At 42.5% G+C, this 12,794-nt stretch overlaps 1 protein-coding gene across 2 annotated transcripts in view; it reads right to left on the bottom strand.

The window, feature by feature from the left end:
• Window positions 1-12,794, bottom strand: part of FYB1 (FYN binding protein 1) — a 148,142-nt gene that overhangs the window by 79,160 nt on the left and 56,188 nt on the right. For both annotated transcript variants that reach the window (XM_080804613.1, XM_080804614.1), the window contains one exon: window positions 10,701-11,862. In XM_080804613.1, coding sequence (XP_080660739.1) covers window positions 10,701-11,862 — 1,162 coding nt within the window. Of the gene's footprint in view, window positions 1-10,700; window positions 11,863-12,794 lie in introns of those variants that run through there.

Below are 12,794 nucleotides of genomic sequence, written 5' to 3'. Positions count from 1 at the left end.
TTGGCCATCTTTCTCCTTCGAGACCCATCTGGTGTCATAGTGTCAGAATGGTCGGGGAAACATGCAAGGAATGTTGGTTTGCATGAGTGTCCTTCTAGAATTTTAATTCAGGAAAGAATCTGAAAACTTTCAAGTCCCAGGTCTGGTAGAAGAAAGGCACTTCCTAGCACTCTAGTTTTTTAGGGATCTTTGGTTATGAGTCACTGGAAACAGGAGGGTCAGGCATCTTGGCTATCACACCAAAGTGGAACAGTTCAGTTCCTATACTTCTACTGGGGTTGTCCAAACTGGCCTGGGCATGTCCTATTCATCAGCATCTTGTTTCTGGCAATATAATGGCCATTAATAGTAATATAAAATAAAACCACTTCCTCCCCCACTGGCCATCCCTCCCAGGAACATCTTCCACCCTTAAAAGAAATGGCAAGGTGACCCTTGAATAAAGAACTTCTGCTTATATGCAAAGGAAGGGAATAGTTGAGTGTACGGGTTTGGATCACAGAGAGCTGAACTATTCTGAACAAGAAAACAGAGAGTGTTCTCTTTCTTCTCTGCCGTTAAGAAGGAGGGGGTCAGGGAAATAGGAAAAGAAAGAAGGTGAATGATAGGGGATGGGAGGGAAACCTGAGCTGTAAAACCTCATTCTGCTTTTGAAGAATGGTGGTTACCAATATTCTGTTTTAAATTTCTAGCCTCGATGCCGTGTAAAGAAACTTCTGGGTCTGACACCTTCACTGACGTCTGTCACACACACACACAAATGCCTTCAATGAGGGGTTTGCGGTGAAAACTAAGGAAAGACTCCAAGTCTTGTTTGGGTGACTGCAGTACAGTCCAGGGGCAGAGAGGCAATTCCTAAACTCATGCGAATTAGAGAGAGCTGGCAGCCTGAAGTGACCTTGAGAATTCAAGCCACGTGCTCATTCATTGATCTTCTGTGTGGACCATTCGATTTTTCCATGAAATATGGGCTGGCATTTGGCATCAACTCTATGAGATTTTAAGGAGCACACCAGCAGCTTTTCTATTTTCTGCCTTACGTTTTCCATTTCCAAATTGTGTTGGCACATGTAATTAACCGCTGTTTCTTAGTAGTTCAGAATTCAACAACCTCTTTGATCCACATGCCTCCATAAAGCTCAGCATTTTTGGTAGGTTTTACTGACAGGTTTCATTGACCCAGTAAAGGGGATTTTTGGTGATGGCATGGAAGAATGGAAAAGAATAGGATTAAAAAAATAATCATAGCTTATGGGTGCCTGGGTGGCTCTGTTGGTTGAGTGTCTGTCTTTGGCTCAGATCATGATCTCAAGGTCCTGAGATCAAGCACCCTGTTGGCTCCCTACTCAATGGGGTATCTGCTTTTCCCTTTCTCTCTGCCACTCCCCCTTCTCATGCTCCCCCCACTCTCTCAAATAAATAAATAAAATCTTTTAAAAAATTGCAGCTTAGAAGATAAGAATGAAGAAGAAAGCAAGAATATAGGAGGGAGGCAGATGGTTGGGGGAGTGGTGGAATGTCATTGGCTGGGTCGAGTGGCACAGGCCATCTGCCATAGACTGAATGTCTGTGTCTTCCAAATTCAAATGTTGAAATGAAATCCTCAGTGCAATGATGCTAGGAGGGTGGCCTTTAGGAGGTGTTGGGGTCATGAGGGTGGAGCCCTCCTGAATGGGATTAGTGCCCTTATAAAAGAGACCCCAGAGAGCTCCCTCAGGGCTCTGCCATGGGAGGATGCTGTGAGAAGACAACCAGGAAGTGGGTTCTCACCAGATGTCAAATCTGCCAACACCTGATCTAGGACTTCCCAACCTCCAGAACCGTGAGATAAATTTCTGCTGTCCCTAGGTCCCCAGTATTTTTGTAATAGCAGTCTGAACTAAGATATGACCTCACCTTCTAATAGTCACCTCAACCAGTAGGTCCATTAGATAATCACTCAGAGTTAGTGAAGAAAGCACAAGTTCCCAAGAGGCAGATAAAGATCTGGCAGATCTAGAAACCGCATCTGCTTGCATGTCACTCAGCCAGAGCACAATTCATTTCTCCCCAGAAGGACTAAGGACTCAAGGCTTCAGAGAAACCAGACAGCCCTTTCTACAACATAGTGAGGTGTCCTGCCTACAAAACTGCTCTATTGGGTCCAGAAAAATTTTCTTTAATTTAGAGTAATATGAATGATGGAAATTATTTTGTAAATGTGATTTATCCTCCTTCCACATGAAACTGCTTTTGAAGAAATGGCTGAGGAGAAAATCGTGCATGTGCATGCAAGTGTGGGTGCGTGCGTGTGTGTGTGTGTGTGTGGCTAAAGTTCTGGAGGGGAGAAGAAGGGGGTCCCGGAGAAGCTGCACTCTAAATCCTCAGGAACTGAGACTAGATGGGTACATTGATTTCTTTAAGGTGACAATTTGGAAGAAAAATAGAAAATACTGTACAAATTAAAAACAAACCACGAAGAGTGGAGCAAAATAATTTTTTTCCCCTCAGAACAAAGGGAACAAATACTCAACACACTTTGGTTACCTGAGGTATTTATCTGCCTTGCACTGATGCTAGACGGGTTCTTGGTCACCCGGTTGTACTTATGATACCACCGGGCAGGTTGCCCTTGAGAACCAGATGAGCGACGTTAGGGTTCTGAGAAGCAGAAGAAACTCAAGAAAAGAGTGGGGTTCTGTGGCAAGCCCCCTTGCCTGTGCCTGCCCAGACCTACTGCTACTGCTGGAAAGACCTGTGCTGGGTTGCTGGGAGTGTGCCACAGGCTGAAGCAGTGGTTGTGGCAGGCAGCCACGCAGCTGCAGAGGGACGCCGGCTGCCCTCACAAATATAGACTTCTGTTTCTACAACACCACTTCTGACTTTGGGGGAAGAAAACCTCCTATGGTTTTCTGTTCAGATTTTTTTTTTTTTTTTCTGTAGCCAGATGTCTCACCTTCGGTTACTTTTCCCTGATAGTATCTATCTATCGCTGTTGGCTGTTCTACATGTTTTTTCTAGCTTCGTTATGCCAGACAAAATAAAATATAAGCTTTTTTCTTTAGTGGCAATTTAAACGGAAGAGAAATATGTTTCTTGTCTCCTTGCTAGTGGTTAATATGGCATTTAAAGTCTCCAACTTCCAGACTTTTTCCTCTCTTCCTCGTATCTCATATGTTGGAGAAACAAATAACCTAGCGCTCTAGATGGTTCTCTGGGCTTTAAAGCCTTGTCCTAACTATCATGATTGTGCTTTCTCTAAAAGGAGAGGACACCTCCAGATATATTTGTAAAAACAAGTAACTGGATTTGGGTTCCTGGGTATAGTTCAGTCCTCCAATAATTGGAGTTAATTTTTGTGTTACATAAGTTAATTTCATTTTGTTTTGAAAATAAAAAAAATTGTGTGCAAAGACATGTTATTAGCATATGAACCCCTAATATTCAGAAATAATTTTCAAAGTAGGAGCCTTTAGTGGCAAATGCATATTGTGGAAATCCAATCCTTTAAAAAAGGGTTTTATTTGGCCTGGATTGGAAATAATTTTAACAGATTACATGAAACAAGATATCTCTTTCCCAGTGAGCAGACTGAATTATAACATTTACCCCATCTTCCTATATAGTTTTTAAAAAGTTTCAATGTACAAAAACACAACTGAAAGTAAATCAGGAAGAGTCTGTATGTATTTGGTTATTAGACTTGCATGTATTTGTGTTTGATTTTTAGATTTGACTTTCTTTTTAATTTTCCTTCCTCAAGTAAATTGCAATTTCATTTTAATGCTTTTTCCTTTCTGGGTTGAATGACTATTTTAAGAATTAAATAATTTCAATCAAGTTTCACATCTATTAAATCATTTCATATGGATCTCTCCCTTGCTTCACCTTGACTGTGACCTGAAGACTCCTCAGATTCCTGGAGTGGTCATCTGAGCATCTTTGACCAAGCATAGTTCAGAGGATACGACATAAGAACTGGACACTCACTTCATTTGAGTCTTCTTTCTGCCTTGTTGAAGGGGGCAAAGTGATGGTCCCTTTGCAAATGTTGTTGACACCTGGATTATAACTGAAATACTCAGTTGCTATTAAGTAAGGAAGGAGAGGACTTCCAGGACGTCCCTCCTCCAATTCCCAAATAAAATAGTAAAAACGAAATCAGGCAAGATAGATATTATCCCAAAGTTGCTAGTAGCAACTACACACAAAAAAGGAAAAATAACACAGTTGGATAAATTTCACAAGGTGGTGGCTAGGGAAGAAACAGAAGGCTTGGGTACCATAGGAAACAAATAAAGCTTTCCACTCGTTCCCCACACCAGAAGCAAAACTGGGGGAAGACACTGATTTTAGAAAAACCTGTGAATCCTTCTTAATACACCCCAGGTTGGTGAAGTAGCCTTGGGGTGGGTGGGCCCACTGGGGAGGGTCAAGGAGAAATCTATAGCATGAAATCCCCAAACACCATGACAGGATCATACCAGAGGCAGAAGGGGAATGAGCTGCCATGGTTGGGCTTGCCCTGGTACAGGGCCCCAAAAGAAATCTCAGAAAATGGAACAGTACCCAGCCCTCAAGACCACTGCAGCTATCTTTTGCTCCACAGAAGAGTGGATGTAAAGCAACACTCAGAGCTGGTGAACTTGTCATACTGAATTAGACCATGTAGATGTGTTTGTCATTCGCCGGCCAGATCAAAAGAAATGGTATGACCCCCTCTGCATATGGAAGAGAAAATCCCTAAAAGCAAAGAGGCACATCTTCTGTCAGAAAATACTGATGAGGAGTGTCTGGGTGGCTCAGTTGGTTAAACGTCTGCTTTCGGTTCAGGTCATGATCCCAGGGTCTTGGAATCAAGTTCTGTATCAGGCTCCCTGAGCCTGCTTCTCTCTCTCCCCCTGCTGTTCCCTCTGCTTGTGCTCTCTCTGTGAAATAAATAAATAAAATCTAAAAAAAAAAAATCCTGATGATGGAATGATTGACACTGACAGATCTTGGCTAGGTTTTTAAACCCTAAAGTTAGAGATTCCTTTGGGGATGCAGACAGAAAAGATAATCATTTTCAAAGGGGGGAATTCAGGGTGGGCTCAGACTTCTCCACAGTGAAAGTAAATGCCAGAATGTAAAAATAAAGACCAGGTAGATTGCTTCTAAAAATGATAAAAACATTAGACTAAAAAAAAACCCCCCCAAGGGATGCTGTTGGGATAATATAAAGGGTAACGGGTTGCTCGAGAGAACAGGGTCTAGACTGAGGAGCTGGTTTATCTTAGAAGATAAGAAGTTGAGAACATGGGGAGAAAGATGAAGAAGAGGAAGGTCTTAGGATTTTCCCAGGGGCTTGTGTGGTGAAGAGAGGGGATGCTCTTCCAGAGGTGTTTCTGTTTTAGGGTTCAACTCAGGTAAGGTGCCCAATTAATAGTCAGTGGTTCCTCAGAAGTTTCAACCTAGAAGAGAAGAAAGACCTACAATCTTATGGAAAACTGTTTTGCTAAGGACCAAGGAGGGCAAATGAAGTAGAGTGGGCTCAAACGGGAGCTGAAAGTAACAGTGGACACCAGCACGAGGCGCCCCGGGCAACTGGATGGTGGGAGAGCAGCACGACATTGCCCCCTGAAGCCCACCCACAGTTTCGAGACACTCCTTTTCCAGTCTGTGTACCATAGAGCTTTGCTTCTAGCTCCTCAGTGTTCTGATGGCCCAATCTGGGAGATGATTCAGAAAACGGGTCCTGGGATCTGTGTTTTAGGGTATCTCATTCTTAGACTCCAGCTGCATACTAGCATACCAGATGTTTGTGGAAATTCTGCTGTAAAGAATCTACTTACCCCCTCCCCCAGTTTTTTAAATGTGTGTGAGCATAGAATCCCTTTCCCTTGTAATGGCTAGGAGCAACACACATGGATGTAACATGATATATAATATCTAATGAGGCAATTTTAGAGAATACATGAAAAAAGAAAGTGAAGGGGAAGAGAGAGACAGTATAGGGTGTATGAAGGAAAATCTTGCCCCCCTCCTATCCTTGCTGCTGAAAATTGCCCAACGCTTTTAGGTTCCAAATTGCTGTTGGCTGGATTAGTTGAAGCGATGCATGAGCAGATGGGGGGTGGGGGTCAGTGATGCCACTAGCCCCTTGCTAATGCCTGCTGGGACGCTGGCCTTACCCTTTCAGTGGTCAGGATGCTTAACTGATCATTCTTAAAGCTAATATACGGAAAGGTGAATCGTAGTTTCTCTCCAGGATTAAGAACAAGGCCAGAAAAAGGGTTGGATGGAATATTTCCCAGCAAGTTTATCACTAACTCCACATGCAAACCAGTAGTCAAGCCAAGGGATCTTAACAACTGAAACTTTGCTGGTTGGGCACACACTGATGCTTAGAATGAACTCCTCTCACCACTGGCCCGGAAACCAAGAGGACCCAGAGAAAAGGTTAGTTAGTTCAGAGAACAATTTAGATATTTTGGATTTTTTTTTTTTTTTTGAAAGTTTAGGCTTTTGTAGCCCCATATGGCTCTGGGGGAAAAAAGTTATTAGCTTCATGTTCAGAAAAACAATACATTATATTCAAGCTTATGGTTTACTAGTAAGTAAGGTGAATAGATCTACAATATAGACCCTGTAGTGTAACCTTCATTTCTCATTGAAGCTCTAGTCAACTGAGGGTCTATTGACAGGGGTTATCTAATTTGTTAAAGTAACTGCTAAGCTATAGAGAATATTAATACTGAATTCCGATTAAATAGACTTTGACAGGATGACAAACTGAGCAACTAATAAGAATGTATTATTTTTATGTTCCAAATAAACAATGTTAAGCAGACTGGTGTCTGTCTCCAAGTAGCTTATAGTGGTATTTGTAGTGAAAAAACAAATGAACCAAAAAACAGGTGTTTCAACCAAAGAACACCATTTGGTGTTTCAACCAAAGAGAAGGATAAGGATTCTTTGAGTTTCCGTCATGCTTGACTTATTATCTCATGATATCCTACGTTTCACGAGAGGGAGCCTAGGAGGGAGGATATTGGGGGGGGGGGGTATTGGCCTGGGATCAGAGAGACTTAAGGACCAGTCCTGCCCCTGCTTAGTCATGTTATGGACTTGGGCAAGTTACCTAACCTCTCTGCACTTTAGTTTCTTCAGAGAATTCTTATTTCATTTGGGTTCTTGGGAGGAGTAAACAGAATAATGTGTATCTGGTATGCAACAAGTCCTCAATAAATAGTGGCCAGTATATTAGACAAAGATGATAAGAGATGGTGGATAGGCATGGAGAATAGGTTTAAGGAATTGGATGTGAACCTGGAAAGGAAGGAATCAGGGAGGAGGCTAAGGAAATAGTGTTAGAATTTCAAAAACCTGCAGAGTTATTAGATGAAACATTGGTTAATTCGAACACTATCTACTTTCTAAATCTGATATATTCTTAGTCTTCCTAAGTGGAAGGCTAAATTACTTAGTGTGGTTTCGTAAAAGTAGCAGAGGTGGGATCAGTCAGCAGACCTGCCTTTTAAGAAATTCTCAGTGTTCAGAAAATAACATATATGCCAAGTTATTTTTTGTAGCACGGTTTTGAAAAGAAAAAAATTTGGAAACAATGCATAATATTTAATCAATTGGGGGGGTCATTCATTTATCAGAATATTATGCAACTCTAAGGAATGTTCAGTTACCTTCTTTTTTTTTTTTAAGATTTTATTTATTTATTTGACAGAGATAGAGATCACAAGCAGGAAGAGAGGCAGACAGAGAGGGGAAACAGGTTACCTGCTGAGCAGAGAGCCCGATGGCGGGGCTCGGTCCCAGGACCCTGGGATCATGACCTGAGCTGAAGGCAGCGGCTTAACCCACTGAACCACCCAGGTGCCCTAAAGTTACTTCTTATTAAAATATGAAAAGATGTACAAGATTTTATTATTTTTTAAAAGCAAAGATCAAAGCATTGCACATAATATTTTCCTTCTCAAGTATAAAGCTGGGGGAATTAGTATCTATATTTATATTTGCTTACATAAATCTAAGGAAACTGGATGGACATGGAAATTAAGAAAAATGGCTTTTGTAGGGCAGAGGCTGGGAAGACCCAGAAAATGACAGAGAAGGACTGTATGCCATTTTATACTTGCTGGGTTTTTTTTGTTGTTGTTGTTCTGTTTTTGAGCCAGATGTAATTTCTATTTAAAAAATAAGTTAAAAAAATCTTGGGACTGCCTGGTGGTTCAGTCAGTTAAGTGTCTAACTCTTGGTTTTGGCTCAGGTCAGGTTCTCAGGGTCTTGAGATCAAGCCCTGCTCCATGCTCTGTGGAGTGTCCCTCTCTCCCTCTCCCTCTGTCCTTATCCCTTCTTTCCCCCTATCTCTCCTCTCAAATAAATAAATACATAAAATCTTAAGAAAAAGTTTAAAAAATTTAAATGCTTACAAAAATGTGAATGCTTTAAAGGGGTGTTATTCATAATTTAAAAGTTAGAAATCAGATTGCTTTATCCTGACACTAACCAGAGGACTGTTCAAATTAGGAAGGATTGAGTTTTGATTTGTGAATTTGGATGAAGAGGGAATAGGTCCCTTTTGGAGCATAATACCTCCCAAGGGACCAGAGTTAGAGGTGCAGTACATTATGAGAGGATTTAGAGTCTAAACTGTTTCCTGGGGGCACGGGAGCAGTGGGGAGGTAGGTCAGGATGGGGGAAAAGGGAGAAAGAGGGCAAGGATCCACTCTGCTTACTAGGGAGTTTTGCCTGGGTCCCTTGGAATGCTATTGCACTGAAAGTCAGCTTGACACTGACCTTGCCAGAACCATCAAGCCAGAGGACTTCATTAGCATTCTAACATCATGACACCAGATAACCAGTGACTGCCACCCAAACCTGGTAGCTGAGTGGAAATAAAGATGCAGCACATGGAAGGAAACTCCCAACGATTTCTGCTTAGCACAACCACCATTTCCCTGGTCTGAAGTTAGAGCTATAAGATGGAGGCTACTCATAGCCGCATCTTAATTTTTTATCCCAGGCACAGAAGAGCTAAGGAAAGGGATCTTTTAGAAGTTTTTGCAAAAATACCATTTCTGAGTTATGGACCAGTATCAACATGAAGAGGTGACAGATGAGGAGACACAAGTGTAATGGCTGAACCTTTCTAGAAGATGGATGATGGTGGCATCACTTCAAATGTGCTTTCTACATGATAGATTAATGGTGGGTTACATCACTAATCTGTTGATCAACAGCAAGAATATTGGTCTATTGCATGCTGATGCATTGCAAATGATACATTGAAAGATGCCTTTGTAGAGCTGGAAAAGGAAAACAACCATTATACCTAGACCTTCTTTAAATAGACCATAGTTTTTTGTTTGTTTGTTTGTTTGTTTTTAAAGGTTTTATTTATTTATTTGGCAGAGACAGTGAGAGGGGAACACAGCAGGGGGAATGGGAGAGAGAGAAGCAGGTTTCCCACTGAGCAGGGAGCCTGATGCGATCATGACCTGAGCCAAAGGCAGACGCTTAATGGCTGAGCCACCCAGGTGCCCCCCTAGACCATAGTTTTATAAATAAATATAAATATATTATATTTATATAATATAAATATTTTATTTATTTATATAAATTATTATTTCTATTTATATATAAGTATAATAAAATATAATTTATATATTTATAGCACATAAATATATAAATTATTATATTTATAATATAATATAAATATAAATATAAATATAAAATAAACATGTCTAGTAGTGGTGTGGTCCCTATTCCACTATGTGTAAGCATCCTTTCTCCACCTTCCCCAATAATAAACAATAACTGCACATTATTGGCCTAAAGTGTTTATCATTTCAGGCATAAGTGAGCTTCTGTCATCACTGTGTGGGGTTATAAATCTTTACCAAGTCATTCAGTATCAAATTTTAGCGTTGCCATAGGATTGTCACATCTTTGGTAGGATATGAAACTATTTTCCCAGAAGGACTCTAATGTGTCCCTTTGTCTGGCTTATGGTCCTAGCTGTGTACTATTTGAGAAATCAGCAAAGTTCAGAAAGCTTTATATCAAGAAATAGGAAACAGTTAAAATATAAAACAGAAAGTGGCATTTCGGAAGCTCTGTTCATCTCTGGTTTGAATATCGGGCTTAGGAAACACAGGATGACTTTTTGGACGTTGCAAATCACTTGACATTTTGGGCCGGTTACTTTGTTGCAAGGGGCCACTGTCTGCCGTGCAGGATGTCTGCAGCCTCACTGGCCTCTGCCTGCCACATGCCAGCTTCACCCTCCAGTTGTGACAGTCAAAACTGCCTCCAGATGCTGCCAAATGTCCCTGGGCACCAAAATTGACCCAGTCTGAGAACCCCCGACCTAGAGGTCTATCATCTTCCTGTGGTAGTAAGGGTAACACCCCTCAGTCTCATTGAACAGAAATGAAAGCCGGCTAAGGATGTAAATGAAAGCAAAACCATTTATCAGTCAAATGGATATATTTCCCTCCAGCCCCCAAAGGCGGGCCCCGACGCATTTTCGCACAGAACTGAGGATTTTTACCTCTCAGACCTCCCACACCAAAGCAAAAACAGATGGCCAAAGAAAAGTCACCACAGATTCAGGAGTACCAGGGATGGAATCATTCCTGGGTATAATTTTTCCCCCAGAAGGTCAAACAAAACCTCTGTGGCAGAACACAACGTGTTAGTTAGGGAATGAGAAAAGAACTCACTGTTTCCAGAAGCGGCTTTTCGGAATTTCGTCAGGTCAACGTGGGGGGGTCTGCTGGGTTTTGGCGGCGGTGGGCCCAAGGCAAACAAGGGAGGCAGGGGCTTCTGCTTGGGGGTGGCCGCATGCTTGTCTCCCTTTTCCTTGTCTTGACTTTGGCTCCATGGCCCCGTCGTTGTCAACTTAGAAGGCATCTTAGGGAACTTAGCAGGAGGAGTCCCAGAGGCCGGCTCTTCCTGATTTATTTTGTTCAAGAAGATGTTCTTAGCAGCATCTATCTTCCTTTCTTCTTTTTTCTCTTCAGCATTTCTGGAGAGGCCCGGGCTTCCTCTGTTGGCAGCAGGTTTCAGAACCACACCAGAAAAGGGCGAGCTGGACGTCTCACCTCCGAGGTCTTTAGTTTCCTGGTCTTCCCTTGCTGGTTTTAAAGGGCCGGTTTTGGCCTTGGCTCCTAAGGGAGCTGGAGGTCCTTTCTGTAGAGACGTGTTCTTGGTGGGGCTCTCGTCTTCATGACTGTCATCAATACTCAGGGATGGCTTCTGGCCAAAGGCAGGCTTGGGAAAGAGGGGTTTGGGGTCATGGTCTTGTGAGGCTGACACAAACTTGCCTTTAGCCCCAGCCAGCTTGGGGAATGCTTGCTTCTGCTCAGCTTCTGGGGCTAGAGGATGAGACCCTGGCTTGGGGCCTGGTGGCTTTAAGTCATGGTCTTGGTTTACACTGTGAGGCGAAGGCTTATTCCCAGGGGGCCAGGGAAACACAGGTTTGGCATCCTCCTTGGGCACGGTGACAGGCTTGGGGCCTATAGGTTTCGGAAATCCCACTCTCACCTCAGGGTCTCTGGTGGCCGAGTTTGCCTGCGGTCCAAATCTTTGGCCCACTCCCGTCGGCTTTAGAAATGGGGGCTTGGGCTCCTTGTCAGGCTTTTCCTCAGATGGAGGTTTCACCGCCAAGGGTGGCTTTGGGGACCCAAACTTAGGTACGTTGCTAGGTCCTGCTGGAGGGCTGGCATTTCCTTGGTTGTCGAAGAGATTCTTTCTGGCTTGTACTCCTGAAGGTGAGTTTTGCCCAGGGACTTTGAAGGGGCGGTTGCTGACAGAGACCTCTTCTGTGGGGTTGCCCCCTGCGTTAAACTTCGCCATGAGGGACTTCACATCTGCCTTTGTATCCTACAAGCACAGGGAACAAAAACTAGCTGAGAGCCAGAAGTCTTAATTGCACAATTTAAAATACTCCACGCTACAGGGCTTCCTGGTTTGAGGCCTGCCGTGTCGCTGATTGGTTAGGAAGACATTGTAACATTTATCTTCCTCTATGGCAAAATAGTCTGTGAGAGTTTCTTGAAGGGGGAGGGCTATTGTGCATGTACTCTTTTGGTTTTTTTCTTTCTTCTTCTTCTTCTTCTTTTTTTTGCTTCTCTTACACTGACTTGCTCATTTCTTTTTAAGTAACAATTTACCTTTTTCTTTGCCTCACTGTTTCTCCAGCTCTCCTGTTGGGTTTACTCTTTACTTGGCATTTGTCTGCTTTGTTTTACTTGAAAAAAATATGGAAGTGGCTAATAAGGGACTTCTATATTTTACAGTGAGCCTCTTAAATAGAAACTACACTTGAAAAAATGAAAGTAAGCTTTTCTGTAAATTCAGGTTGTATGTTTTCTACAGCATGGCCACGTCGAACAGCTCTGTGGTTTGCAAGATTTCTCCTGTTCCGTCCGCAGTTAAGGTGCATCTGCTTGCTAAACAGGAGATGTGGCAGAAAAACTCACTCATTTGGATAAATAAGTAATAAGTGAGTTTTCCGACTTATTTATAAATATTGAGTTCAACTGGAACCAGATGAGCAGGAAGGCATGTCTGGGACTCTGAAGTCCAGAAAGAGTCTCGTTCCTTTTTATATCCCCACAACACCTGGACCAGGGCCTGGCACCTTCAGGCTTCTAATGCATATTTGGGGAAATAAAAGTTGGCACAGAACTGAATACCGTAAAGAGCAATTTAAAAGAAATGGTGCCCTCAGCTGGAGTTTTCCTTTGTACCAAATGGCAGTGCCCGTGTATTTGCAGGATGGGAGAAAGGGAATTAGGCACTAGAAAGAGAAA

The sequence above is a fragment of the Martes martes genome (assembly GCF_963455335.1).
Source record: "Martes martes genome assembly, chromosome: 5".
NCBI lineage: Eukaryota > Metazoa > Chordata > Mammalia > Carnivora > Mustelidae > Martes > Martes martes.
This window is presented reverse-complemented; position numbering and strand designations above follow the sequence as displayed.